The 24,358-nt window shown below is 56.7% G+C and overlaps 2 protein-coding genes across 2 annotated transcripts in view; both read right to left on the reverse strand.

The window, feature by feature from the left end:
* Positions 1–24,358, reverse strand: part of LOC307177794 (uncharacterized protein) — a gene marked incomplete at both ends in the record, with an annotated part of 109,742 nt that overhangs the window by 11,367 nt on the left and 74,017 nt on the right. Inside the window, 6 exon segments of the mRNA XM_079905225.1 lie at positions 1,940–2,266; positions 2,444–2,569; positions 2,655–2,816; positions 3,292–3,448; positions 3,532–3,614; positions 4,434–4,726. Coding sequence (XP_079761351.1) covers positions 1,940–2,266; positions 2,444–2,569; positions 2,655–2,816; positions 3,292–3,448; positions 3,532–3,614; positions 4,434–4,726 — 1,148 coding nt within the window.
* LOC307177590 (keratin, type I cytoskeletal 19) lies at positions 10,501–14,167 on the reverse strand. The gene is made up of 6 exons (XM_079904884.1): positions 13,706–14,167; positions 12,118–12,200; positions 11,734–11,890; positions 11,267–11,428; positions 11,029–11,154; positions 10,501–10,897 (listed from the first exon to the last, which is right to left on the reverse strand). Exons 1-6 carry the CDS (start codon positions 14,123–14,125, stop codon positions 10,643–10,645), a joined length of 1,203 nt encoding a protein of 400 aa, XP_079761010.1. The 5' UTR covers positions 14,126–14,167; the 3' UTR covers positions 10,501–10,642.

The raw sequence follows: 24,358 nt of genomic DNA on the forward strand, positions 1-24,358 counted from the left end.
TTTGTCCCAGGCACCCCAGGGAACCCAAAGAGCGACCACGCAGGGACGAGTTCAAAGCCAGGGAGAGATGGCAGCGTGTGGGCCCTGGGCTTCCTCAGAAGCCACCAACAAGAAAAACTGAACATACTCCCAGGAGATATTTGCAAAAGGAAAAGCAATTCTTTATTGCATGGACATGGTGCAAACCATGAGCTTGTTACACAATACGGCTGCTTCTCGCACCTCCCTGCTGTAAGGGGTGGGAAAGCTGAAGCGGGGTCTGGGAAAGCATGTGAAGCACCCAACTAGGAGATGAGGGGCCCCTTGAGCTGGACCCTCTGAAGGCAGTGCCTGGAGTTTGCTTTTCGTTTATTTTTTTTCTTTATTATTATTATTTTTTTTTTTTTGGCTGTGTTGGGTCTTCATTGCTGTACGAGGGCTTTCTCTAGTTGCGGCGAGTGGGGGGCTGCTCTTGGTTGCAGTGCGAGGGCTTCTGATTGCGGTGGCTTCTCTTGTCGCGGAGCACAGGTTCTAGGCATGCGGGCTTCGGTAGTTGTGGCTCGTGGGCTCTAGAGCACAGGCTCAGTAGTTGTGGCTCGCGGGCTTAGTTGCTTCACGGCATGTGGGATCTTCCTGGACCAGGGCCCGAACCCGTGTCCCCTGCACTGGCAGGTGGATTGTTAACCACTGTGCCACCAGGGAAGCCCGAGTTTGCTTTTCTGGTCCCTCCAGCCAGCTGTCCACTCAGCCTGGGGAGGGTGGGGATGACGGGGGTGTCTCTCCTGCGCTGGGCACTTAGATGTCTCTCTTTCGAGAAGAAACCACCTTCCCATCCGCTGACTCCTCAACATTGATGAGGACTTTGCCGCCGCCACCACCTCCCAGGGAGGCTGTAGGAAGAAGAGGCAAGCTTTGGAGTGGGAGACTCTCCCTGTCCTCCCTCCCAAGGCACCAGGACCCTGGCTGAGCTCTGGAAGAACTGCACAGCACCCCTGATCATGGCCATTGGCCAATCCTCCCAGAGCTGCCAGGAGGACTGGTGCTAAATCACTCATCAAAGAGATTGGCGGCGGCAGCGGCAGGTGTGCTGTGCAGTGAGCAAGAATGTCAGGGCTTTTAAGCTGTACATAAACAGAAATTAATCACGGGCATCTCACCATAAGTGCATGAAGGTGGGGTGGGGGGGGGAGGCGGGGGAGGGGGAGCCGGGGTGGGGGGCTATACCCTGGACAAAGCTTACTCGTCCTGGAAGGTTCTCAGTAAATCTTCAATCCCAACCCTACCTGGGGCTGATAGAGGGGTCCCACTGGGGAAGAGGTACCTACTGGAATGGGCATGTCCCCACCCTACTGGGATGCTTGGCCTCTTTCACCTTCCTCCCCATTCCAAGAAGAACTGTGGCTTCAATAGCTTCCCTCTCCCCTCAACTCAGGAAGAGTTAAGTCTCTTGGACTTCTCTGGCGGTTCAGTGGTTAAGTCTCCACACTTCCACTGCAGGGGGCACGGGTTCAATCCCTGGTCGGGGAACTAAGATCCCGCATGCCGCCCAGTGTGGCCAGAAAAAAGAAAAGAAGAGTGAAGCCTCTTACCTTCTCTGGTACCAATGCCAGCCATCCTGAAAGAGAGGGGGCAGCAGATGTAAGCAACAGACAGAAACTCAGGTCTGCCTACAGGAGGCGCCGGGAGACAGCTAAGCCGGCCTCTCCAGCCCTCACACCACCCTCACTCCCACATCTGACTTCTCTAAAGCCTGGGACATCCTGAGAGCCACCCCCAAGCACACAGATTCTGACCTATGATAACACTCCATCTATTTCATGCTGGAAATGGAACCAGCATTAAATCCAAGACCACGAGCCCAACTGCTATCATTTACAGAAGGTACACAGGTCCAGAGAGGTGACAGGACCTGCCCAAGGTAGCGGCCAAAGACTAGAGCGCAGAGTCCAGAACCTCTTACTCCTTGTTCTGTTCTCTTTTCACTGTAGACGCTGCACTTAAGATGACTCTCCCCACTCATCCACAACCGGCCCCTCCCTCGCTGCCCCCTGCACCCGAGCCCCTGCCTGGCGTCCTGGCCCTCCAGCAGGCTGCGGTAGGTGGCGATCTCCTGCTCCAGCCGCGCCTTGGTGTCCAGCAGCATCTTGTACTCCTGGCTCTGGCACTCCATCTCACTGCGGAGCTCGCTCAGCCGGGCCTCGATGCTGCCGATGAAGCCCTGGATCTGCTGCAGCTGCAGGGCGTAGCGGCACTCGGTCTCCGCCAGCGTGCTCTCCAGCCCGGCTTTCTGGTGGGGCAGCAGACCGACAGACATCACATCAGGCTAGACAGGAAGCCGCCGAGGGCCTGGGGAGAGAGGCTGAATGGATGGCAAGGAACAGCCCCAAAGGGAGCTCGGGAACGCCAAGGCTTACACAGCCACGGAGGGTGGGAGAGGCTGGGGTGGGTGGGGTGGGAGCCAGACCTTGCTGAGCTGGGACTGCAGCTCCATCTCCAGCCCCTGCACCGTGCGTCTCAGGTCTACGATCTCCGTCTTGCTGGTCTGGATCATCTCTGTGTTGGAGGCCACCTCCTTATTCAGCTCCTCTGTCTGTAGGTCACGCAGAAGACAAGTGAGCTCCACGGGCCTCCCAGGAGCTCAGGGAGCTGGAGCGGGGCTGGCAGGTCAGGCCCACCTTGCTGAAGAACCAGGCCTCGGCATCCCGGCGGTTCTTCTCCGCCATGGCCTCGTACTGCTCCCTCATCTCCGCCAGCACGTGGGTCAGGTCCACGCCCGGTGCTGCGTCCATCTCCACGTTGACCTGGCCGGCCAGCTGGTTGCTGAACTCCTTCATCTCCTGCAGGGTGGGTGGGGTCCATTCAGAGACAGAGGGCGGAAGCCAGAGCTGAGTCTGGGGTCCCACGTGCCAATCCTGGCTCCATCCCTAACTCACCACGTGATGTTGGCTCTGCCCCATACCCATCCCGGGCCCCTGTTTCCCACTGCACGTGAAGACTTTTGATCGCACGAGCCCCTCAGCACTAAGGGTCCCTCCTCCTCCCTAGGTTCTGCCGAGGGAGGACCTCAAGACAGTAGGGCCTTTGTGTCAGTTCATGAAGCAGATCAGGACAGCAGTGCCCACTGGCCACCTGGCCTGGCTGTGGATCAGAGGAGAAAAGGGGTCTGGGTCGACAGTGCCCCTTCCTCTCCATGGAGACCCCTGTGTTGGGGGGTGTGCATATCTGAACCGTGAAGCCCTTCCCCCAACTATGAGGAGGCCCCAGAGGCCCCACTCTGCCTCCCATCAGCCCCAGCCACTGCCTGGCTCTCACTTCCTCGTGGTTCTTCCGGAGGTAGGCCAGCTCCTCGTTCAGGCTCTCAGTCTGCAGCTCCAGGTCGGCTCTGGCCAGGGTCAGCTCATCCAGCACCCTGCGGAGGCCGTTGATGTCGGCCTCCATGCTCTGGCGCAGGGCCAGCTCGTTCTCATACCTGGAAAGGAAGAGGGAACCCAAGTAAGGAAGGGTGAGGGGTCTGGGCCACTGGAGTTGGGAGAGGGGGCAGAGGGAACATACTTGAGTCTGAAGTCATCCGCAGCCAGCCTGGAGTTGTCGATCTCCAGGCTAACCCGGGAGTTGTCGATGGTGGCCGCCAGGATCTGCAAGATACAGGGAGCTGGTGTCTAGAGGACCCCTCCCTCTTCCCTGCTGCTCGCCCTGCCCTGCACCCCAGGCGGGACCCCTCACTAAACATCTCCCCTCTGACACCAGCAACGGAAGCCTGTAGGGCCCCGGGGCAGAGTCCAGGCCACCACTTGGTCTGTCCCAAGCCACCCTCCTCGTCTCCAGAACATGAAAGACCAAGGAACCAGGGTTGAGGAGAACCCCTGTGGAAAGTGCCTGGCCTGGAGAGGGTGCCCTCTTGGCAGTACTCCACCAGCCTCCCCTGTAGACAGCTCACGGTCGCCGGCCTCCTGCACACCTTAACACAGCCATGCATCTACAGAACATTCCAGTCAGGGGGAAACTGGAGGGCAGCTGCGGAAACTGGTGCAGAAGGGTGAGTGAGTGGCTGGGAGAGCCCATACCCAGTTCCAGGTCTCCGAAGGTCCAACAGTGCTTTTGCCACCCAAGACATTCGAAGGGTGAGGCAGGCAGTCCTGGTGTTCTGGACTCCTAGAACCGGAGGTTCATCTCTACACCTCCGTTCTTGCAAAAAACCCAAAGGAATGCTCTAGGCAGAGCCCTGCAGGGTGTGAACACTGCTCTCACCTCGGCCCCTACTGGTCGAGACCCGCGTGCCAGGATCCCCAGCAATGCCAGGTTGAGCAGATGTTTGCGGGCATCCACACCTGGAACGCATTCCCTACGCTCCAAGTTTGCCGAGGTTACACATCATTACCTGGGAAGGCAAGGATTTCCCCCAGGCGGCTGGCACCAGCCACCTGCTCCCCTCTCCCTGACGCCCGAGGACTCACCTTGTCTCGGAGTTCTTCGATGGTCTTGAAGTAGGGGCTGTAGTCCCGCTCCGGGCTGGTTGGGCTCTGCTTCTGGTACCAGTCGCGGATCTTCACCTCCAGGTCAGCGTTGGCCTCCTCCAGGGCGCGCACCTTCTCCAGGTAGGAGGCCAGGCGGTCGTTGAGGTTCTGCATGGTGAGCTTCTCGTTGCCAGAGAGGAGACCGCCACCGCCGAAGTCACCAAAGCCACCACCAAAGCCTCCACCCAAACCACTACCAGCCCCTCCACTGAAGCCGCCCCCATAGCCCCCTGCTGACCCCGAGGAGAAAAACCTGGCAGAAGAAGCTGAGATACTGCGGCTCCCACCTCCCCCATAGAGACTCCCCCCACCAAAGCCTCCTCCCCCAGCCATGAGGGAACCCCCCCAGGTCGAGCCACCCCCAAAGGTGGAGGAAGAAGTCTGCAGAAATGTGGTGCTCATGGCCAGGCAGCAGCCCTGAGCTCTCAGCAGCACAAGCAAAGCTGGCAGGAGGCGTGAGCTGGGCTGAAACCCGAGGTCTGCACCTGTCACCCCCAGCCCCAGGCTCCTTTATACCCCTCCCAGGGTGTTGTGGGGCCATGTCTCCTCCCCCAAAGGGAAGCCAACTCCTTCTGCCTTCCTGACAAACACAGCCACCTGCACACCTCCACGTGGCTGGTTTGGGGTTTTTCTTTTCTTTCTATTTTTTTTTTTTTTTTAATGCAACAAAAGAGATGATTCAGAATGAATGGTGTTTTGCCCCGGGCCATGGTTTTAACACTTGGATTACAGGTTCATCTCTACTCTCCAGGAGAAAACCGAAAGGAGCAAACTCGCATCACGTCTGCCAGGCCTCCGCCTGCACTCTTAGAGGCTCAGGCCAACTCCACTCTCCGCTGGACTTCTCTGCTGCCCGCAGGTGGCCGGCTCCCCGCTCTCAGTTCGAGAATCCACTTTTCATCGCTGCCCTGTGCGGTCCCTCTCACAGACCCCATGTGCGAGCCTGCGGGCTCTGGGGATTGGCGGGCAGAGGTACACAGAGGAATGCAGGGCCCACAGGGATAGGCTGAGGACAGGAGAGGGATCCTGAGTCAAGTTCCAGCTGAGGTGACCAGAGGGGCCAGCATCTGTCACTTCCCTGATGCTCCAACCCTCCACCCCTCTCCTCCTCTCCTCCCTCCCTCTCCTCCTCTCCTCCCCCCCTCTCCTCCTCTCCTCCCCCCCTCTCCTCCTCTCCTCCCCCCCTCCTCCTCTCCTCCCCCCCTCTCCTCCTCTCCTCCACCCCTCTCCTCCCCCCTCTCCTCCTCTCCTCCCCCCTCTCCTCCTCTCCTCCCCCCCTCTCCTCCTCTCCTCCCCCCCTCCTCCTCTCCTCCCCCCTCTCCTCCTCTCCTCCCCCCCTCTCCTCCTCTCCTCCCCCCCCTCCTCCTCTCCTCCACCCCTCTCCTCCTCTCCTCCCCCCTCTCCTCCTCTCCTCCCCCCTCCTCCTCTCCTCCACCCCTCTCCTCCTCTCCTCCCCCCCTCTCCTCCTCTCCTCCCCCCCCTCTCCTCCTCTCCTCCCCCACCCCCAGTCCCCCTCCTTCTTCTCCAGCTCCCCCACACCGGCCCTCAGCCCCATGGCACTGGCATTCTCACAAAAGCCAGCGGGCTCAGGGCTGACAAGGGGCTGATTGATAATCCCACCGCCTGCCAACTACATGTCACTGAACCTTTGCTTGCTCCTGGGACAAGTTGGGGCAAACCTCTGCAGATAAGACGGGAGCAAGTTCCAAAAAGCCCCTGCTTTCTTCAGGGAGAGGCAAGTCGCTGCACAGCGGCGCTAGATTAACCCTGTTTGTCCCGTCAAGCACCACGAAGCTGAGGAGGGATCCGATCCAGAAAGCTGTATGTGCCTGAGCACCGTGAGGAGGTGGGGGGATAGAGAGGCCCGCAGGGCGGGCTGGAAGACACCTCGGAGATCTTGAAGGTCGAGGCACCGCTTCAGAGAGCAGGATGCTGAGGCCGGAGAGGGGAGTCCAACACTCGGGAGAGCCCTTTTCTCCGCCGCCAGCTCAGGGGCCCGTGTTCCGGGGATACCTGATACCTGTGGGCAGTGCCACCGGAGGCGTGGCCTGGCCCTCTGGCTTTGGCTGCGGGGTTTAGAGAGAGCCAGGGGTGGGGAAGTGAGCAAGACCAGGCTGGAGGGTCAGGAGGAGGATTCCTGGACCACAGCTGCAGCACCATGAAGCTGACGGAGCTCTGGATTCCCTGGGACCTGGCTTCAAGCCTGGCTCTACCCATCACTGCTTGGAAAACCTTGGACACGGTACCATTCAAGTCTCAGTTTCCTTGTTGCAACGGGCACTCTCAGCTCCCACTTACGGGGAAGCCCTGAGGCCCAAGAGCCCCCATCCTGCCTCTTCCTTGCTCCCCGTCTTCTGAGGCACCGGATAGAGGGGTGCATGTCCAATACTTAGGACTCCCAAGTACCATCACCTGCGGGGACATTTTTTTTGTCCTCGGGCATCAGATCTGCCCTGTGAGTGACCGTCACACCCTGCCATATTCTTCCATAACCAGCACCTACTGGGCAATGCAGGTCATTGTTTTTATTGCTTTAATAACAGTAAATTCTTACTTCCACCGCATCCTTCACAGTTTACAGTGCACTTCTGCATCCACGCCGCCTCTATTCCTCACAGCTAAGAAGATGATCCCTGCCCCTATTTCAGAAGGAATGAAATTGCAGCTCAGAGAGGGAAGTGATTTGTATAAGGTGGCACAGCTAGTAAGAGGGCATCGCCGGGACTCACTGGGTCCTCTGACCGCCCCCCCCCCCACACTCAAACAGGAGACAGGAAAAGAAGGTGTTCCGCTCCCCAGACTCCAGATTCCTGCACCTGAGCTGGGGTAGTGGAGTATTCCTGGTACGTGGGGGTGGGCTTCTCCTCGCCCAGTATCACAGTGAGCCCGCCTCTGAGTGCTGGGCCCAGACAGTGAGGTATTGTCTCGTGGATGGGAGGATACTGTCTTTTCCTCTGAAAGAAAAATAATCAAACTCAGATCAGCCATAGCTCCTCAAAGCCTCTGCAGACATTACGGCCCCAGCAATTACCCCGGGAAAAATTATGTGGCATCACCCCGGGGTGAGGGAGGGCTGGACCCCAGCCAGCCTCTCTCTGCACCCTGACTCCCCTCCAGCAGCCCCTCAAGGGGGCTTTCCCTACGCTCTCAGGCCCAGGCCAGGCAGCAGCTGCCCCAGTCACAAACCCCTGGTTTTGGTCCAAACAGTTCCTATGAGCTCAAGGTCTGGGTGGCCGGAGCCTACTCACTAGCACCAGAAGGTGATGGCTGGGCAAGGGTGGAGGTCAAGCTCCATTTCGCTCCAGCCCAGACTGCAGACCTGGGCCCTGCCCCAGGCAGCCCGCCCGGGATGCTGTGCCAGTTTCTGTCCTTTGCCCACTGCAGGCAGACAGGCTGTCCCAGAGCCGGCCTTCCCTCCTAGGGATGGGACGATGCAGCCCAGTGGGAAGAGCCTGAGCTGGACTCCACCTCCGGGTGCGACTCAACATCTCCGAGCCAGGTTCCTGACTTAAAACTGCGCCATTTTCCCACTTACATGAGACACTAAGAAGAGTCAAAATCATAGAGACAGAAAGTGTAATGGTGGTTGCCGGGGGTGGGGAGAGAGAATGAGGAGTTATGGTTTAATGGGGATCAAGTTTCCGTTTTACAGGATAGAAAGAGTTGTGAGGATGGAGGGTGACGCTTGCACGACACGCTTGCACAAGGTGAGTGCACAGAACTGCCACAGAGCTGCGCACCGAGAAATGTGTGAGATGGTCATGTTTATGTTATATGTATTTTACCACAATAAAATATTAAAAAAAAAAACACGGACCCCATTAACACTGGCCCCAGCTACAGGGCCACAGTGAGCATTCAGTGTCACAGGGGGAGTGGGGACCTCCATAGATGTTAGAATCTCCTCTGCTCCCCAGGGAGATGCCAGGGTCAGAGAGAGGGCATGCCCTGGGGCCTGGAGAATTCCTCATTTCTCATTTATTAGTTACATGGCGTTGAGTCATCAAGCCTCCTCTCTCCGAGCCTCAGTCTACCAATTGGAAAAATGGAAATAACTCTGACCCAGTCTGACTCACGGGGATGGAGCAAGATGACGGACCGGAAATGCTTGCAAACTGAAGTGGTCAAGATGACCAGCAGGGCTGCCCCCCCAAATCCCCTCCCCCTTCCTCTCCCTCCCTTTCCTCTATCCCAGCTGCTTCTGTCAACACAGTACCCCTAGTTTCAGCTCCCAGACTGAGACAGAAAAGTGTCCACACACACACACACACACACACACACACACACACGCATGCACGCACGCACGCGCACGCGCGCGCACCTGCACACAAAGGAAAGCTTTATTCCTGACACGCAGACCTGAGACCCAGTCACCAGCCCCACCTGTATGGGGCCCAGACCCCGCCTCACAGCCACATTCCAGGAGCCTCTGGGGCACAGGGGAGGGTTTCAGCTGTGACAACAGAGGCTTTCACGAACAGGGGACAAATATCTGGGCACTCCCAGCCTGGGACTGGGGGTGCAGCCAGGCCTCTGGCCTCTAGCTCCAAGGCCTCCTAAGTCAAGTGGGAGAGTGAGTCTGTAGGTGCTGACGGCCAGAGCGGAATAACTGGGGACGTGGCAGAAGGGGCTCCTGGCCCAGGGCTGCGGCAGGGGAAGCGGGAAGAGCTGGGCTCGGGGGTCACCAGCCTGTGATTTGGAGTAAACTAATGAGCCTACCAAGCTTCATGGAAAATGGCGGAAAAAGCCCCCCCTTCAGGATGAACACCAGGTACGGCGGGGTCCTGAGCCTCCTTCGCGCAGTGCTGAGCACAGGTGGCAGAGCTTCCGTCTGTCCCCCTAGAGACCTTCCGCCTCACTCAGCCCCTCCCTCACAGGGTCGGCCGCTGTCACAGATCCACGAACAGACCCACTCAGCCTGAACCTCTCTGCTGGGGGAAGTGGGACATGTTTACCTTTAATTGGCCTCCGTTCTTGGCTGCTAAGCTGTAAACCACAGGGACAGGACCATACCAACCCCAGGGCAGAGTTGTACCAGGAAGCTGGGACTTGCATTCCTTTGGGGGCCTGGGACGGGCCCCAGGCAAGCCAGTTTGGGGGTCTCTGTGGGAGGTCTGGGTCACAGCTGGGTCCTATTCCAGGCTCTGAGCCCAGGTATGGGCTGGTGGGCGTAAGGGGCTTACGCAGGGCTGCCAGGGGATGGATGGAGGTGTCAGTGCGTGCGCACACACACCCCAACGAGGGCGCCCTCTCCAGCCCTGTTCTGAGCCGGTTCCCGCCCCCTGACCCCAAAGCCCCAGTTTCTCCTTAAGTTGGGTGGAAAAACCTGTCAGGAGGAACTGCCTCAGGGGATCCCAGTCCTAGGCCTTCACACAGACCGAGACTGGAATGTACTGAGGAAACGGCACAAGCAGTGTCATCCTAGGAGATGGGGTGCAGGGGTGGCACTGTGGGTTAAGAATCAGGAAATGTAATTCTGGTCCTAGCTCTGCCATGTAGTTGCTGTGTGGCCTTGGTCAAGTTACTTAACCTCTCTGAGCCTGCTGCCTACTCTATAGGATACAACTCATACTACCTTTCAGGGTTGTTTGATTAAATAGCACTTAGTAGGTGCTCAGTAAACATTAATTACAGATACACAAACACACACCAACCCTTGGGGTGAGTTCAGTGGAAAGAAAACTAAATCTGGAAGCAAAAACCAGTTTCAAATCCCACCTCTGCCATGTGTTAGAACAGTTATATATACAACAACCCACCTCGCCTCTCTGGGCCTTAGTTTATCCCTCTGTAAAATGGGAGCAATGCTTATTAAACATCCTTGTTTTAGGGAACAGGTGAGATACATGAAGACCTCTGCAAAGGAATTACTGTAACAGCTGGAGTTTGTGAGCGCCCTCCCTCCCCTTTCCTGGGAAAGCGTGGACTCTGGTCCAAATGAAACCTAAACAATAAAACCTAAACAGTGCCAAGGCCTGGCCCCCCCACCATGGGCTGAAATAACAAACTCAACGTCCTTCCTCCCTTGGGCCATAAAGTTTTATTGGAAGATCAGGGGGAGAGCCAGGGATAAGGGTCCCTCCCCTCCCATGCCCCTACCCAGGGGAATCCCTCTGCAGCAGAGTAGGAAGGCCAGGAGGTTGCTAGACTCAGAGGACATTCGGGGTGGACAGGTCGTTGTAGTAGGCGTCCTGGCCCTCCAGCAGGTTTCGGTAGGTGGCGATCTCCTGCTCCAGCCGGGACTTGATGTCCATTAGGTGCTGGTACTCCTGGTTCTGCCGCTCGGTGTCGGCACGCACATCGCTCAGCTGGGCTTCGACACCACTGATCAGCGCCTGGATCTGCGCCAGCTGGGCTCCGAAGCGAGCCTCCGTTTCGGCCAGCGTGCCTTCCAGGGCAGCTTTCTGAGGGCAGGGAGAGGGAAGGAGACTCAGCAGAGCCTGGTGCCCAGCGATGGCATGGGCCCAGCCACCATCCAGGCTGCCCGAGGCCACAAGGACACGAGTGCGCATCCCACAGGGCAGAGGGCACATACCATGCTGATCTGAGACTGCAGCTCGATCTCCAGACCCTGGAGGGTACGCCGCAGGTCGGTGACCTCCGTCTTGCTGCTCTGCAGCTGCTCCGTGTGGCCAGCGACCTCCCTGTTCAGCTCCTCGGTCTGCAGTGAGAGGAGGCAGAGGGAGTAAGCGCTGAGGCAGACCCTTGCCTGGGAGCATTAAGCCCACTCTCCTTGCCACCTCCCCAAGGGGCACCTGCCTCCCCGTCCATACCTGGCTGGTGAACCAGGCCTCAGCATCCTTCCGGTTCTTCTCAGCCATGACCTCATATTGGCTTCTCATGTCGCTCAGGATCTTGGCTAGGTCGATGCCCGGAGCGGAGTCCACCTCCACACTGACCTGACCACCCACCTGGCCCTTCAGGACACTGATTTCCTAGAAAGATACAGCAGAGATGGGCATGTCAGGGCCCAGAGCCTGCTGGGCCTGAGCCAGGTCACGCCCCCATCCCCCAGGCCATAGGGGTCTGGTTTTCAGGTGCAGACCTAGGAGTCAGCACTGGGGTACAGATGGGGTCACCACCGTTCCCTGCTGGAACGCTTGGGAGCCACATGACACACTCAGGGCCAGGTCAAGGGTGCAGCAGATGTGGCCACGGTCAGAGGATACAGGATAAAGAAAAGTGTCCGCAGCTCTGGGAAGCTGGGCGGGGGGGATGGGAAGCCCAGCTTGAAACCCACCTCCTCGTGATTCTTCTTCAGGTAGGCCAGCTCCTCCTTGAGGTTCTCGATCTGCATCTCCAGGTCGGTCCTGGCCAGGGTCAGCTCGTCCAGCAACCTGCGGAGGCCGTTGATGTCGGCCTCCACGCTCACGCGCAGGGCGTGCTCCGTCTCGAACCTTTCGGAGGAAATAGTTGCAGTCAGGCCAGCATTTCCTCTGCACCTCTGAAGACTTCCCCACCTCCCCTGGGTTCAGGGGCCCAGGGGGCATGGGGTGTGCTTCAGACCAGCCTGGGTGGGTGAGAGCAGAGTCCATTCCCCCCACGGCACTGAGCCCCATAAGGGCCTGAGATTGCCCCCCTCCCCTGCCCTGGCTTCTGCAGCCCCCAAGGCACAGACACTCACTTGGTTCGAAAGTCATCTGCAGCCAGACGAGCGTTGTCGATCTGCAGGACCATCCTGGAATTCTCAACGGTGGCACCAAGAATCTGGAAGGCGGAAGGCAGGAGGTTAGCACCAGTTCGTACGTGGGCACCGTCCACCCACTTCCTTCCCAGAGGAGAGAGGAGAGCAAAGGAGTGTGCGCGCCTGTGCGCCTCCACCGCCTGGAGACCAAAGCCTCAGCCACCCCAGGCTGCCCATCAGCCTGCTCTCTGGGAGGCCTTGGAATGTGTCCAGGCCCAGGAGCTGGAGCGGGAGAAACTACCGCCAAGGAGGCTGAGCCAGGGGGGAAACGGGAAGGGCAGGGAGGTAAGCCTGGGGGGAAAAGTCTCCACGACCTGCACCCAGGGAAACTCTAAATGCTCGTAGGGAGGCAACTTCTAGTGATCCGCAAACCAGATGCAGGGAGCACAGGGGTGGGCTGTGGTCTGAGCTGTGGTCTGACCCCCACTCAAAGCACCTCTGCCTTCGGGGAAGGGAAAGCGCTCTGTGGAGCATCTATTATGTGCCGACACTTTGTGCCTCCTCTTTGAGGCAAAGTGTATTCCCTTGTGTGGGTCACAGTTTATAAAGTCTGAAAGCACTACGCTCGTTGTTTACATCTCTAGCTCTCCCTCATCTACGGGTCTGGTCCAGGCCCCTGGCACCCAGCAGCACTCCAGGCACAGGGTGGGCCCTGGCCTACGCTGCGGGGACTGTGCGTTTGGAGACCCAACGTGTGAGGCTGTTTAATGTCCCACTGGCTTCTGAAACATTTCTTCGGGACCGAGATCCCAGCTCTGAGCCGTTCCCTGTGGGCAGAGACCAAGCCCCACCCCGAAGGACCCTGAGGGCCTCCCAGCAAGAGGCTGTAGCTGGGACTTGGGGTCTCCACCCACACAGCATGGGGCCTCTCCACAGAGGTCTTCACAAGCTCAGCATTCGTCTCTCCTTTCCCAGTCCGGGGGCCACAGCCTATGTCCCTCCTTGCCCAGGGGCCAGAGTTAGCCTCTCCCATTCTTCCTAGAGCTCCTCTAAGTCCCCAGTGGCCCCCTGGGCGGGGGAGGGGCTTCAGCCTCTGCGTGATGGAAACCAGACCCGCCCGGCGGGAGACAAGGAATGCAGAGGGCCTCACACCGGGGGCAGCAGAAGGCAGGTCTGGCCCGGCGAGAACCAGATTCCTCCCTGGCCAAACTCTTGCATTTCCCTGTTGCACAGCGACTCAGGTCCAGACCTCAGGGCAGCCCACAGCGCGCCCCATCTCTTCCCCCTCCTTCCTCCCCGCTTTCCCAGGCCTAGCCGACCGGCGCGCCTTCTTCCTCCCGCCCTCCAGTCCCCCACATTAACCCACTCCCCCCCACCAGGCCTCCACTTCCTGCCCCGTGGTCCTGCCCCTCCTCACCGGCCGGCTTCCCTCCGCCCCACCCTGCGGGCCCTCCCCCATCCTAACCCTCGCTCCCGCCCCGGCCGGGAGGTGGCTCTGGCGCCCGCCGCCCCCGCCTCGGGCCTCACCCGGCCCGCGGGGCTGGGTATACGCGACAGGTGCACTTCCCGCGGCCGGGCCGCCTCCCACCTGGTCCCGCAGGGCCCCGATGGTCTTGAAGTAGTGGCTGTAGTCGCGGGCGGGCCCGGGCCCCTGCTTCTGGTACCAGTCGCGGATCTTCACCTCCAAGTCGCCGTTGGCCTCCTCCAGGGCGCGCACCTTCTCCAGGTAGGAGGCCAGGCGGTCGTTGAGGTTCTGCATGGTGAGCTTCTCGTTGCCCGCCAGCAGCCCGTCGGAGCCGGCCAGGGCGCCCGCATAGCCGCCGCCGTAGCCCCCGGAGGAGGACGAGGACACGAAGCGGGCGGAGGACACCGACACGCCGCGGCCACCCGAGCCCCCGTGGATGCTGGGCGCGCGGAAGGCGCCTCCCACCCCGAAGCGCGTGGAGCCGCTGCCCAGACCCCCGAAGGAAGAGGTGGCCGACGACTGGCGATAGCTGTAGGAAGTCATGGCGAAGGAGGACGCGGGCGACACCGGTCGGAGTGGCTGCAGTCGGCAAGAGGAGTGGCGAGGCCCTCACCTGGCGCCTTTTATGCCCGGGGTTGGGCGGGGGAGGGGGGACGGCGTCGGGCGGATTTCTGAGGGCCCAGGAATTTGCAGGCTCCTGAGTGCAAATACGGGCGCTCTCCCCATTGGTCAGTTCCTGGCGGCTCTGCTTCCGACTCTCCCCTCCCTGGGACCAGAGGCTCCTGCCCTCCGGAGAGCTGCCCCACACCAGCCCACTCCGATGCCCAGCCACTCACCCCGCTGGCACACTCGTTCGGATCTTCACCCCCATCACACGTACACTTAGACATCCCCGCAATTCACATGCTGGCCCTCCCCCATTAAGATCACCCAGAGTTTGACACCCCCCAGGAATTACAGTTTTTCTGAGAGTACACGCCGAGACGTCAGCCCCCCACCCCGTGATCCCTCACTCAGAGTCCCCCCATCACATTCTGAGCCCCTTCCTTGTGATCAAAATTAACCCCCCCAAAGTACATTCACCTGATTCCTACGCCCCACTGGGAATTACAGTCTCTCAGAACCTGCCCCTTGGGGATCACCCACACCCTGACCCCCCCCTCAGTCCCCCACATGAGGTGCTCTGAGCTGCAACTTCCCAGGCCTCCTGAGACAAAGCCGCCCCACCCTGCTGTGGCCATACAAAGCCCCAAGGTGACAATAGGCTCCTGGGAACAGCTGCTGGGAGGGGTTCTGCAGCGGGACTGTAAAAGGCACCTTCAGAATCCCGAGCTCAAGCCGGAGATCCACCTGGGAGCCGAACCCCCGACTCAGTACTCTCACCAACCATCCACCCATGCCCACCCCCAGCCAGGACAACCCTCTACCCTCCAAGCCCAAAAGCATGCATTCGACGCAGACTTACTGAAGTGATGCTGTAGTGAGGCATCTGAGCCTAAGGGAGGTGAGTAACTCGCCCATTTTGCGGTACGCGGGCCTCTCACTGTTGTGGCCTCTCCCGTTGCGGAGCACAGGCTCCGGACGCGCAGGCTCAGCGGCCATGGCTCACGGACCCAGCCGCTCCGCGGCATGTGGGATCCTCCCGGACCGGGGCACGAACCCACGTCCCCTGCATCGGCAGGTGGACTCTCAACCACTGCGCCACCAGGGAAACCCGCCCATGAGACTTTTAGCACCTGCCGCCCAGAGACAGGATGGAATCCCTACGCCCTTGTGAGCATCTCCAAGGAGGGTGTAGGCTGAATCCTCCTGTGCCTAACAGTCCTGTCCTAGTACATGGATGAATGACTGGATTGCTAGGGAGGGCGCCCACACGCAAGGTGGAGAGTTTCGATAACAGAGGAAGGGGTCCCTCCGCTCCATACACAGCCCCCAGCCCCGTTCTTCATCCAGCTCAGTAACTCCACCCACCTTTATGATCTCCTTGGAGGCCCCCCTGCCAGACACTGCAGGGCCCTGAAGCAGCCTCACCCCAGTTCCTGTCCGCAGGGACCTCACACCTCCTCAGAACTGTCCCCGCAGTTCCTTTGCACCCTTATGTCAGAGCAGCCACCCAATCTCAGGACAGAGGCCCGGTGCCCTTTTGACAGGGTGGTAGGGAGATGGGTCAGTTACTCTCAGTTTCCTGTGAGATCTTAGGCCTCCTCTCTGCATATTATCACCTGGGTCACCTGTGGCTAAATGAAGACTTGTCCCCAGCCTCTGAAACCTGTCCCCAATAAACTGTCTTCTGGCCACCAATTGATCCAGGAACAGGGGCACCAAACCCCCCCTACACACACACACACACACACACACACACACACACACACCCCCACACACACACCCATAACCCACCAGGAGCAGCCCCAAACCACTAGGAAAGCCAGCCTGAGGCTGTTCAAACTAGTGAATCAGACCTGCAAGTGGGTCCCGGGGCTCCGAGGGGGAAGGAGATTCAAGGCTGGCCCTGAAATCAGGGTGTGGCTGGGCTTTCACAAAGGTTGTAGCCAGGGCTGATCTGCCGTGAGTCACTATTTGGCCTGAAGGAGGAGGCCTGCTCCTGGTAGGGGAAGGGGGAGACGGGCCAGATGGTTGCTGGCACACCAAGCCCCAGCGGGAACCTCTGCTTCTGTGGCCTGATAGGAGAGTTTGGGAAGGGACTTTGCATTAGGAAACAAAGAATAGGACCAGCAGTTCTCCTCCAGATTAACGGGTTGTGAGTTCACTAAACTTCAGAAGAGCTTAGAGTCCCAGCCCCCTACCCCAAAGCCATAAGAACAACCGACTGCAGGGAAGTACCATTTACAGAGCCTTTTCAGATCTCATTGGATCCCCAAAGCAGCCCAGTGGAAAAGGTATTCTTATGCCCATTTTACAGATGAGGAAACAGAAGCTTCGAGAGGGACAGCCAGGAGTGTCAGATTCTGGCTTCCAGCCTCTTAACCCTCAGCCCCATGGCCTGGGGTCCTGAGTGCAACAGAGGCTGCACTCCCCCTTCCAAGGAAGTCCCAGCTCCAAAATGACTCCTTTGAGTCTCTTCCCCCCAAATCCTAGGCTAACCCCAAAGACAGTCCCCTGCTCCCACTCTCTGGCCAGAACAATGCCTAGCACCTTCCACCGTGAGTTGTGTGGCTTTTAAACACTTCTCTGGCACATCTGCCCCCCACCGCCCCACCCCCAGAGACGGAACTGAGGAATCAAGCTGCGGTAAACAGGTAAACAGACCGCCCACGAGCAGAGTCCTTGAACTGCCCCTGGCTGAGTGAGGGCAAGAACCTGTAGAACCTGATCGGAGTAGCTCCTTTCCCAAGTCCTGATCTCCAGCCTGGGGACCCACAGTCTGCAGAGGAGGGGCACACAGGGTCAAGAGTGATGAAAAGGGAATGTTTGAGCATGAAAGGATCCCAGAGAGGAAAGTGCCCAGCCTTCCCCTGACTTGTTGCTGCAGAGCCGCAGCCCCACGACATCCTTGTGGGAAAGGGGGGCCGCTGTCAGATAGGATCAGAAACACTGCTGTCCCCACTGCCTTTTGGAAATTCACAATGCATGGTACTAAAGGCTGTGAGAACCTCAGTCCTTCATCTGTAAAAGAGGGATAATAATCATAATAACAATCTAGTTCCTGGAGTTGTTTCAGTGGTTAGATAGGTGCTAATTAGATAGATAGTAATGTACTATTTAATAACAATGTAACACAATACATACTTATCATTTGATTGTATATAATGTATTATATACATGTAAGTATTATATTAAGTATTATTATTTAACTTCATTTAATCAGCAGTTCCAAAATATACGGGACCATGGCGTCTTTTGTCAGGTAATGCCTAGGAATAATCCATATATCACAAGAAAAGTTGATCCAGTCCAAGGAAGCTCAGAGAGGTAAAGTGACTCTCCTGAGGTCACATGGCTAACTTGTGCCCAAGTCCTGAGGCCAATGGTTCTCTCTGCATCTCCACCTGGACCCACCCTAGAAGCTTCTTACACTAGAGCAAATGCAGATTGCAGTTCCCAGAGGGGAGGGATTCAAGGTAGGGGAGTTTTCATCATCCCTGAGGAAATGAAATAGTGGTTGGGGACCACTGGAAAGAAGTGAGAGTCCTAGTCCCTGGGTAGAACGAAATGGTGTGACTATGACAATAAGGGCGACGATGATAATGATGACAAAGGTGAAAATGATGACAGCCAGCATCTACTGGGCCAGCCTCTAGGTTAAACACTTTGTATACATTATCTCAACTAATCCTGTGACTTAAAGTATTATCATCCCCATTTTATAGACCAAAAAACTGAGGCTCAAAATGGTTACTAACTTGACCAAAGTCACACAAGTAAATAGTGGACCCAGGATTCAAGCCCAGATCTTTAACTCCCGAAAGCTGTAGTCCCAACCACTAACGCTGTCCCTCCTCTCATGAGTTGGGGGCTAAGGTGATTTCTTCCACTGGTCTGGAGAAAGGGTCATCAAGTCGGGAAAGGCATAGCGTCACCTGCCAAGGTCCCAACTTGTCCTCCCTGCTTGGATACACAAGTATCTGTTTGGTCAGTCAGTGGGTCATACAAACAAGATTCAAAGTTCAGCCTTGAAGAGGAGATGGGCTCATGTATGTAAACAGAAGTGATAAGCTGGAGGACAGAAAGGAAAAGGATGCAAGACTTCATGGACTTGCCTGTCATGTAAACTGGTAACCCTTCCCTAAGCAACATCCCCTTCCTAAGGACCATCAGCACAAGATGCTCAGCTATCAATACTTTCTCACTCCTCCATTCAGCAAAAGTGTATCAAGTCCTGTCCCCTATTTGCCAGGCAAGATGCTAGATGCTGGGATACAGAAGTAAATACAAGCCTTTCCTGCCTCTAAGAAGCTGACAGTCTGGCAGGGGATTATAGAGACATTTCGTTTTGATTAAATGTGGTAGATTGAATACCCACATTCATTTTTGCACCTTCCTAAAACCCTGTTAAGCTGACAGTAAAGGACTATTTTAAAAGAATAAAAGAAGAGACAACAGAAGATGATAAATGGCCACAAAAAATTTTAAAGCTCGAAAATGGTAACTAAAAGCAGACGAGGAAGCTGAGACCTAGGGCTCGGGAGCATAGGGAAGGGACAGAGGAGGGGAGGGCAGGAAATTCACAGAAGCACGAAGATTCTCAACACAAAACCCAGAAGCTTGGGAATTGGGGCACCAGGGACCCTGAAAGGAGAAGTAGAAGATGGGACTGTGAACAGGGCTAGCTAGAAGTTTCTATAAACAGCACCAAGTTAACTGGAAAGAATAGATGTACACGGATATGTATAACTGAATCACTCTGCTGTACACCTGAAACTAACACAACATTGTTAATCAACTATACTCCAATATAAAATTAAAAATAAAAACTAAAGTAGGAGTTGGGAAATTATGACCCATGGGCAACAAAAAACCCCCAAAACCCAGCACCAATTTCCCCTCCCAGCCCAACCAAGGGCAACAAGGAGAAGATGGGAGATTCGCTCTTCCCCATTAGACTGGAAAATTACAAAGTTTGATAACGTCAAGTGCTGGGGAAGATGTGGGCAAATGAACTCCCACAGGCACATTAGCGGGAGGCAAGTCGCAGTCGCCACTTTGCAGGGCGATTTGTCTGTGTCTTTCTTTAAAAAATTCCACACACCCTGCAAGCCCCAGTTCCACTCTTCTGCATTTACCCCAAAGAACCCTTGTTCATATATTCAGGGAGGCATATAAAAAGATACTCTCTGAAGCATCATTTGTAATAAAGGAAAGATGGAAACAACAACAGGTAGGGAGACAGTTGAGTGAACTATGTAACATTCACATGGCGGGAGAAGAATTGAACAGAATGAGTCGTGTCAATATTTAGTCATGTGAAGAATCTTAAAGAACCAGCTGCTGGGTAAAATAAAAGCAGCGGGAGAGCAATACATATAATTAATGCTGACATACACTTAAAAGATGATATTTCTACAAGTGCATATGGATATGCACGTAAGCACATAAATAAGGAAGGAAACACACCAGACTGACAACAGAGATTTCCTTGGAGAGAAGCTGATTGAAGGATAGTAGTCAGGGGAACCCAGGCTTGTCTCTGCTATTCTCATTTTTTTTTTTTTTTTTTTTTTTTTTTGCGGTACGCGGGCCTCTCACTGTTGTGGCCGCTCCCGTTGCGGAGCACAGGCTTCAGAAGCACTGGCTCAGCAGCCGTGGCTCACGGGCCCAGCCGCTCCGCGACATGTGAGATCTTCCCGGACCGGGGCACGAACCCGTGTCCCCTGCATCGGCAGGCGGACTCTCAACCACTGCGCCACCAGGGAAGCCCTGCTATTCTAATTTTTACAACAAGAATGTATTTACGTATCACTAGTTAATTAAAAATGATTAATTGCTAATTAAAAATAATTTCTTAGGAAACACTATATGATGGACATTTAGAACTGGCCATATTTAATCCAGTAAATCCCTCTTCCCCTCCCCGTACCCACAACACAGACCTCTGTGTCCCCACTCATACACTCTGACATTCTAGTCTTGGGTTAGGAAAGGAGAGAGGAAGTTTTGGAAAGAGGAGCAGTAGATGTGGGGAGAAAAGAGCCCCTGGCAAAAGGTTTCTATGCTCCTGCCCCTACCCCTGGGTCCTTTGCTCTGATTTCCCTCTTTATGAAGCAAGAAGGTGAGAAGGGAAAAGAAGAGAAGGCGACAGAACTTTTCTTTTTTCTTTTTTTTTTGGCCACACCACGTGGCATGAAGTATCTTAGTTTCCCGACCAGGGATCGAACCCATGTCCCCTGTAGTGGAAGCACGGGAAGTCCCATGACAGAACATTTCAAGAGGGACGTGGAAAGAGTCTGGGTGCAGGAGGGCTCCTTCAGCTCGGATAACTTGGACCCGGGGGTGGGGGGGGGCAAGGTCCCTTCTGTTCTGGTTCCCCAAGGATCGGAAGCCTTAGGAATATCTGGTGTCATCCTCTGGCAGGGACCTGGGGGTTCTCACGACGGGCAGCCAGCCTCCCCAGGTAGTGCACGTGGACAGGTGGGCTGGAGCTGGAGTGACCCCGGCCTGAGCCTGCAACCAGCAGCCACCTTGAGAGCACATGGGAGACATTTGTGAGGGAGTTTCTAGGGGTGCTGGAGGGAGTAACCACTCTATGGGCCACCATTCTGAAGCTGTTGAGTCAGGCTTCCCTGGTGGCACAGTGGTTAAGAATCGGCCGCTAATGCAGGGGACACGGGTTCGAGCCCTGGTCTGGAGTGATCCCACATGCCGCGGAGCAACTAAGCCCGTGCGCCACAACTGCTGAGCCTGCACTCTAGAGCCCGCGAGCCACAACTACTGAGCCCACGTGCCGCATCTACTGAAGCCCATGTGCTCTAGAGCCCATGCTCTGTAACGAAAGAAGCCACTGCCATGAGAAGCCCACGCACTGCAACAAAGAGTAGCCCTTGCTCGCCGCAACTAGAGAAAGCCCGCGCTCAGCAACGAAGACCCAACACAGCCAAAAAAAATCATAAACGAAAAATAAATTTATTTAAAAAAAAATATATATATATAACTATTGAACCAGTAGGCATATGGACCTCATACAAATCAGTATAATCGGGTGTGTGGGTGCTGGGAATTCCCACGCAGCAGCGGGCAGGCGGGGAGGGGGGCAAAGGGAGGGAGCCCTCATTTCTGCCTGGGAGCAAGATGGTTCACAGAGGCACCACCCTTGAGCAAGAGGCTGAAAGACCTGTTGGTGTTTATCAGGCAGAAGGTCCTGGGAGAGTGGGATCGCTGGGGCCAGCTCGGGAGCCATTGGACATTCAGTTCAGTTGGGGGCATGTGGGGGAGGGGCAAAGCCAGGGGAGAAATCACAGGGGCTGTAACTCTCGGCCAAAGGGTTGATTTATCCTGAAGACAGTGGAAAGTCATTGCAACCAGGGATGTGATGTGGTCAATTTCATAGTTTAGAAATTGCTGTGGGTTCCACGTGTTGAATGGTTGGTAGGATGAGCGAGGCATGGCCAGGGGTGGGGAGACCAGGTTAGGTCTGTTGAGATAGAACCCGTTGGGGCTAAAGAGGGCCTGGACTTAGTCCCAGGATTGATGATATAGAGTGAAGGATGGAGAGAAGAAATGGCTGGCGGTGCTGTGGAGCAGTTTGCTCAGGCCAGGTGGGTGGTGTCACGGGGACCGAGGCTCTGCGGCAGCTCAAGTGACCCAGTGTGGCTGTCACTTCCCACGAGTGGGAACCCAGGGAAGGTGGGACACAGCAGGCTGACCCAGGATGACCCCAGGTGTTCCTCTTAGAGTCCCCCGGGGAGGAAAAACCAGCCTGACAGGAAAGGGACCAAGCATGGGGGAGGGGAGGGAGCGCTGAGTCCTGGGGAACTGCCCCAGGTCCAGACCAGTGGGGGAGGGAGAGGGTCAGCCTCCCCCAAAGTGCCACATTCCACGCCCCAGGGAGACAGGACTGGCCTCTCCCTGTCCCGCCCCTCCCACAGAGCTGAGTGTACGTGACCAGGTTCAGCTCCTCTCCATACAGGCAGGGCCCTGGCCGGCCACTTAGCCAGGGGTACCTCTCTCTGCCTCTGCCCTGATTCTGGGCTACTTGGGCCCCATTCAGAGTCTTGCGCCAAACCTTGGCCCGTACCACGTGAGCTGGGGCATGGGGAGGGCCAGACACAGGACAGAGAGAAAGAAAAATGTCCCGCGTCTGCCCTGATTTCCTAGAGCCCACCGTGGTCCCCTGAGTGGACTTCTGCTAACTTCCCTCCCACCAGCATCCTCAAGGCAACCGGCGCTTCCTCCCTCAGGGGCAGAGGCTCTAGCATGTGGGATCCTTTCCATTTCAAAACTGATCTGATCCTGTGAACCCTACAGAGCCCTTGCTGACCTCCCCACAGCAGGGTTCCTGTCCGGGAACTGAAACTGTCTTCCTCAAAATCAGGTGTGGCTCCTGGACTCAAGCTATCTCAGCATTTTCACCAAACACCTGTTGTGCACCAGAGGCTGACCCTAGGCCGTGAGGGCCACATCCCTGCCCTCCAGGAGGGAAGCAGGCCCTTCCGCTGGCCTGGAGCATCCTCCCTTCTCACCTGCCTCCTTTACCTGGATGCCAGTAACTCAAGTCCCTCTTTCAGCGCTCAGCTTGGGCATCACCTCCTCTGGGACGTCTGCCTGATCCACTCAGGCTGGGCCAGTTTTTCCCAGCCTCCCCGGCCCCAGCCCCCGGATTCGCCCCATCAAATGCCCTGGCTCTGTCTCCCCAGCTAGACAGAGCTTCCCCTCTGCATCTAGCCCCAGGCCAACACCTGCACTAGTAAATGCTTAATAATTATTTGCTGGAAAAGATGAAAAAAAAGGGAGAAGACCTTTTTTGTTTTCATTCGACCAATAATTACGGATCACCCTCTATGTGCCAGTCACCTTCTAGACTCTGGGCTTCTAGAACAAAACAGTCAAAATCTCCCTGCCCTCCTGAGCTTTCACGCTGGGCTTCTGCCAGCTTTCACACTGGCAGACAGTGTGATTCTAGGAGTGAGGGGCACCTGGGGAGAAGCAAAGAAGGGAAGGAGTGAAGGGCGTTGGCGGGCATGGAAGAGAGGCCCCTGAGGAGGTGGCACGTGGACAGAGACCTGAGAGAGGCAAAGGAGCCTCCAGACCCCTGGGGACCGGGCTGAGGGCACAGCAGAGGCAGACTCCCTGAGGAAGAATGCCCGGAGCTGAGAGGCGTGTGCCAGGGGCGGTGTGCAGGAGGGGAGTCCTGGGGGAGGCCAGGCACACAGGTCAGCAGTCTTCCTAGGGAGCTGGGCTTTATTCTGAGAGTAAAGGGACCTTGATCCGAGGAGCCCTGGCATCCCTGTGGCCGCTTTCCAGATCACAGACCAGGAGCTAAGGGAGGAAGCTGGAGATCTGATAAGAGACTCTGACAAAAGTCCAGGCAGGAGAAGCTGGGGGCTGGATTCAAGGAGATGTGAGAGGTTGGTGAGAAGTGGCCTGACGCAGGGTGTATCCTGACGCAGAGGCTAGACGCAGAGGCTATGGGTGGAGCTGATGGAGTCACGAGGAGCACGAGGGAAGGACAGGAATCTAGGATGGCTCCTAGCTTGGCGCCGGAGCCTGGCATCTGCACTGCAGTCAGAGGACTGGTCTGGACCCGTGATTTATCCGATTCCGCCCCCCACCCCAAGAAGGTCAGTGGATCCCCCCCGCCAGGGTCATCCCTGGATCCGCTTTGGATGAAGTCCAGAACTAGGTTCTAATTGGGTTCTACTCACTAAGCACTCCCTGTGCCCACGTCTGCCAGCGCTGATGCCCACTGAGGGAGGGGGAAAGACAAAGGCTGTGTCCACACAGGCCCTGCCCACACGGAGCCCACAGTCAGGGCCAGGAGTTGGGAGGTGACTTCTGACCAGAACCTGCGTTTTTCAAAATCTCAACAGAGCAACAGTGAACATGTATCACCTCTATAATCTGGGACGGAAGGTGTTCACATGTTTTCAATTCTGACTTGCCCTAGGCGTCAGTGGCCTCAGTAGGGCAAGTGCAGCCCAGCAGACTGGGGGAGGGGTGATCAGGTTGGCCAAGCTCCGGGAAAAAGAGCTACTTCCCCAGGGAGGAGGGCAGATGGAAGGGTGTGTGTTGGGGGGCGGGTACATTCTTGAGGGCAGTTGGAATTCAGAGCCCTCTGGAGACAGAATGCTGAGCCTTGACCCTCCTGGCCCTTCTTGGCTCCTC

This window comes from Stenella coeruleoalba, assembly GCF_951394435.1.
Source record: "Stenella coeruleoalba genome assembly, chromosome: 19".
NCBI lineage: Eukaryota > Metazoa > Chordata > Mammalia > Artiodactyla > Delphinidae > Stenella > Stenella coeruleoalba.

Bases quoted from the DNA above. Each gene is read 5' to 3' on its own strand.
- LOC307177590 (XM_079904884.1), bottom strand. From the start codon at position 14,125: ATGACTTCCTACAGCTATCGCCAGTCGTCGGCCACCTCTTCCTTCGGG. The intron at 11,891-12,117 runs GTGAGTGTCTGT...TTCCTCCGAAAG, and splicing joins GCAGATGACTTTCGAACCAA to GTTCGAGACGGAGCACGCCC. The intron at 11,429-11,733 runs GTGGGTTTCAAG...GTATCTTTCTAG, and splicing joins TGAAGAAGAATCACGAGGAG to GAAATCAGTGTCCTGAAGGG.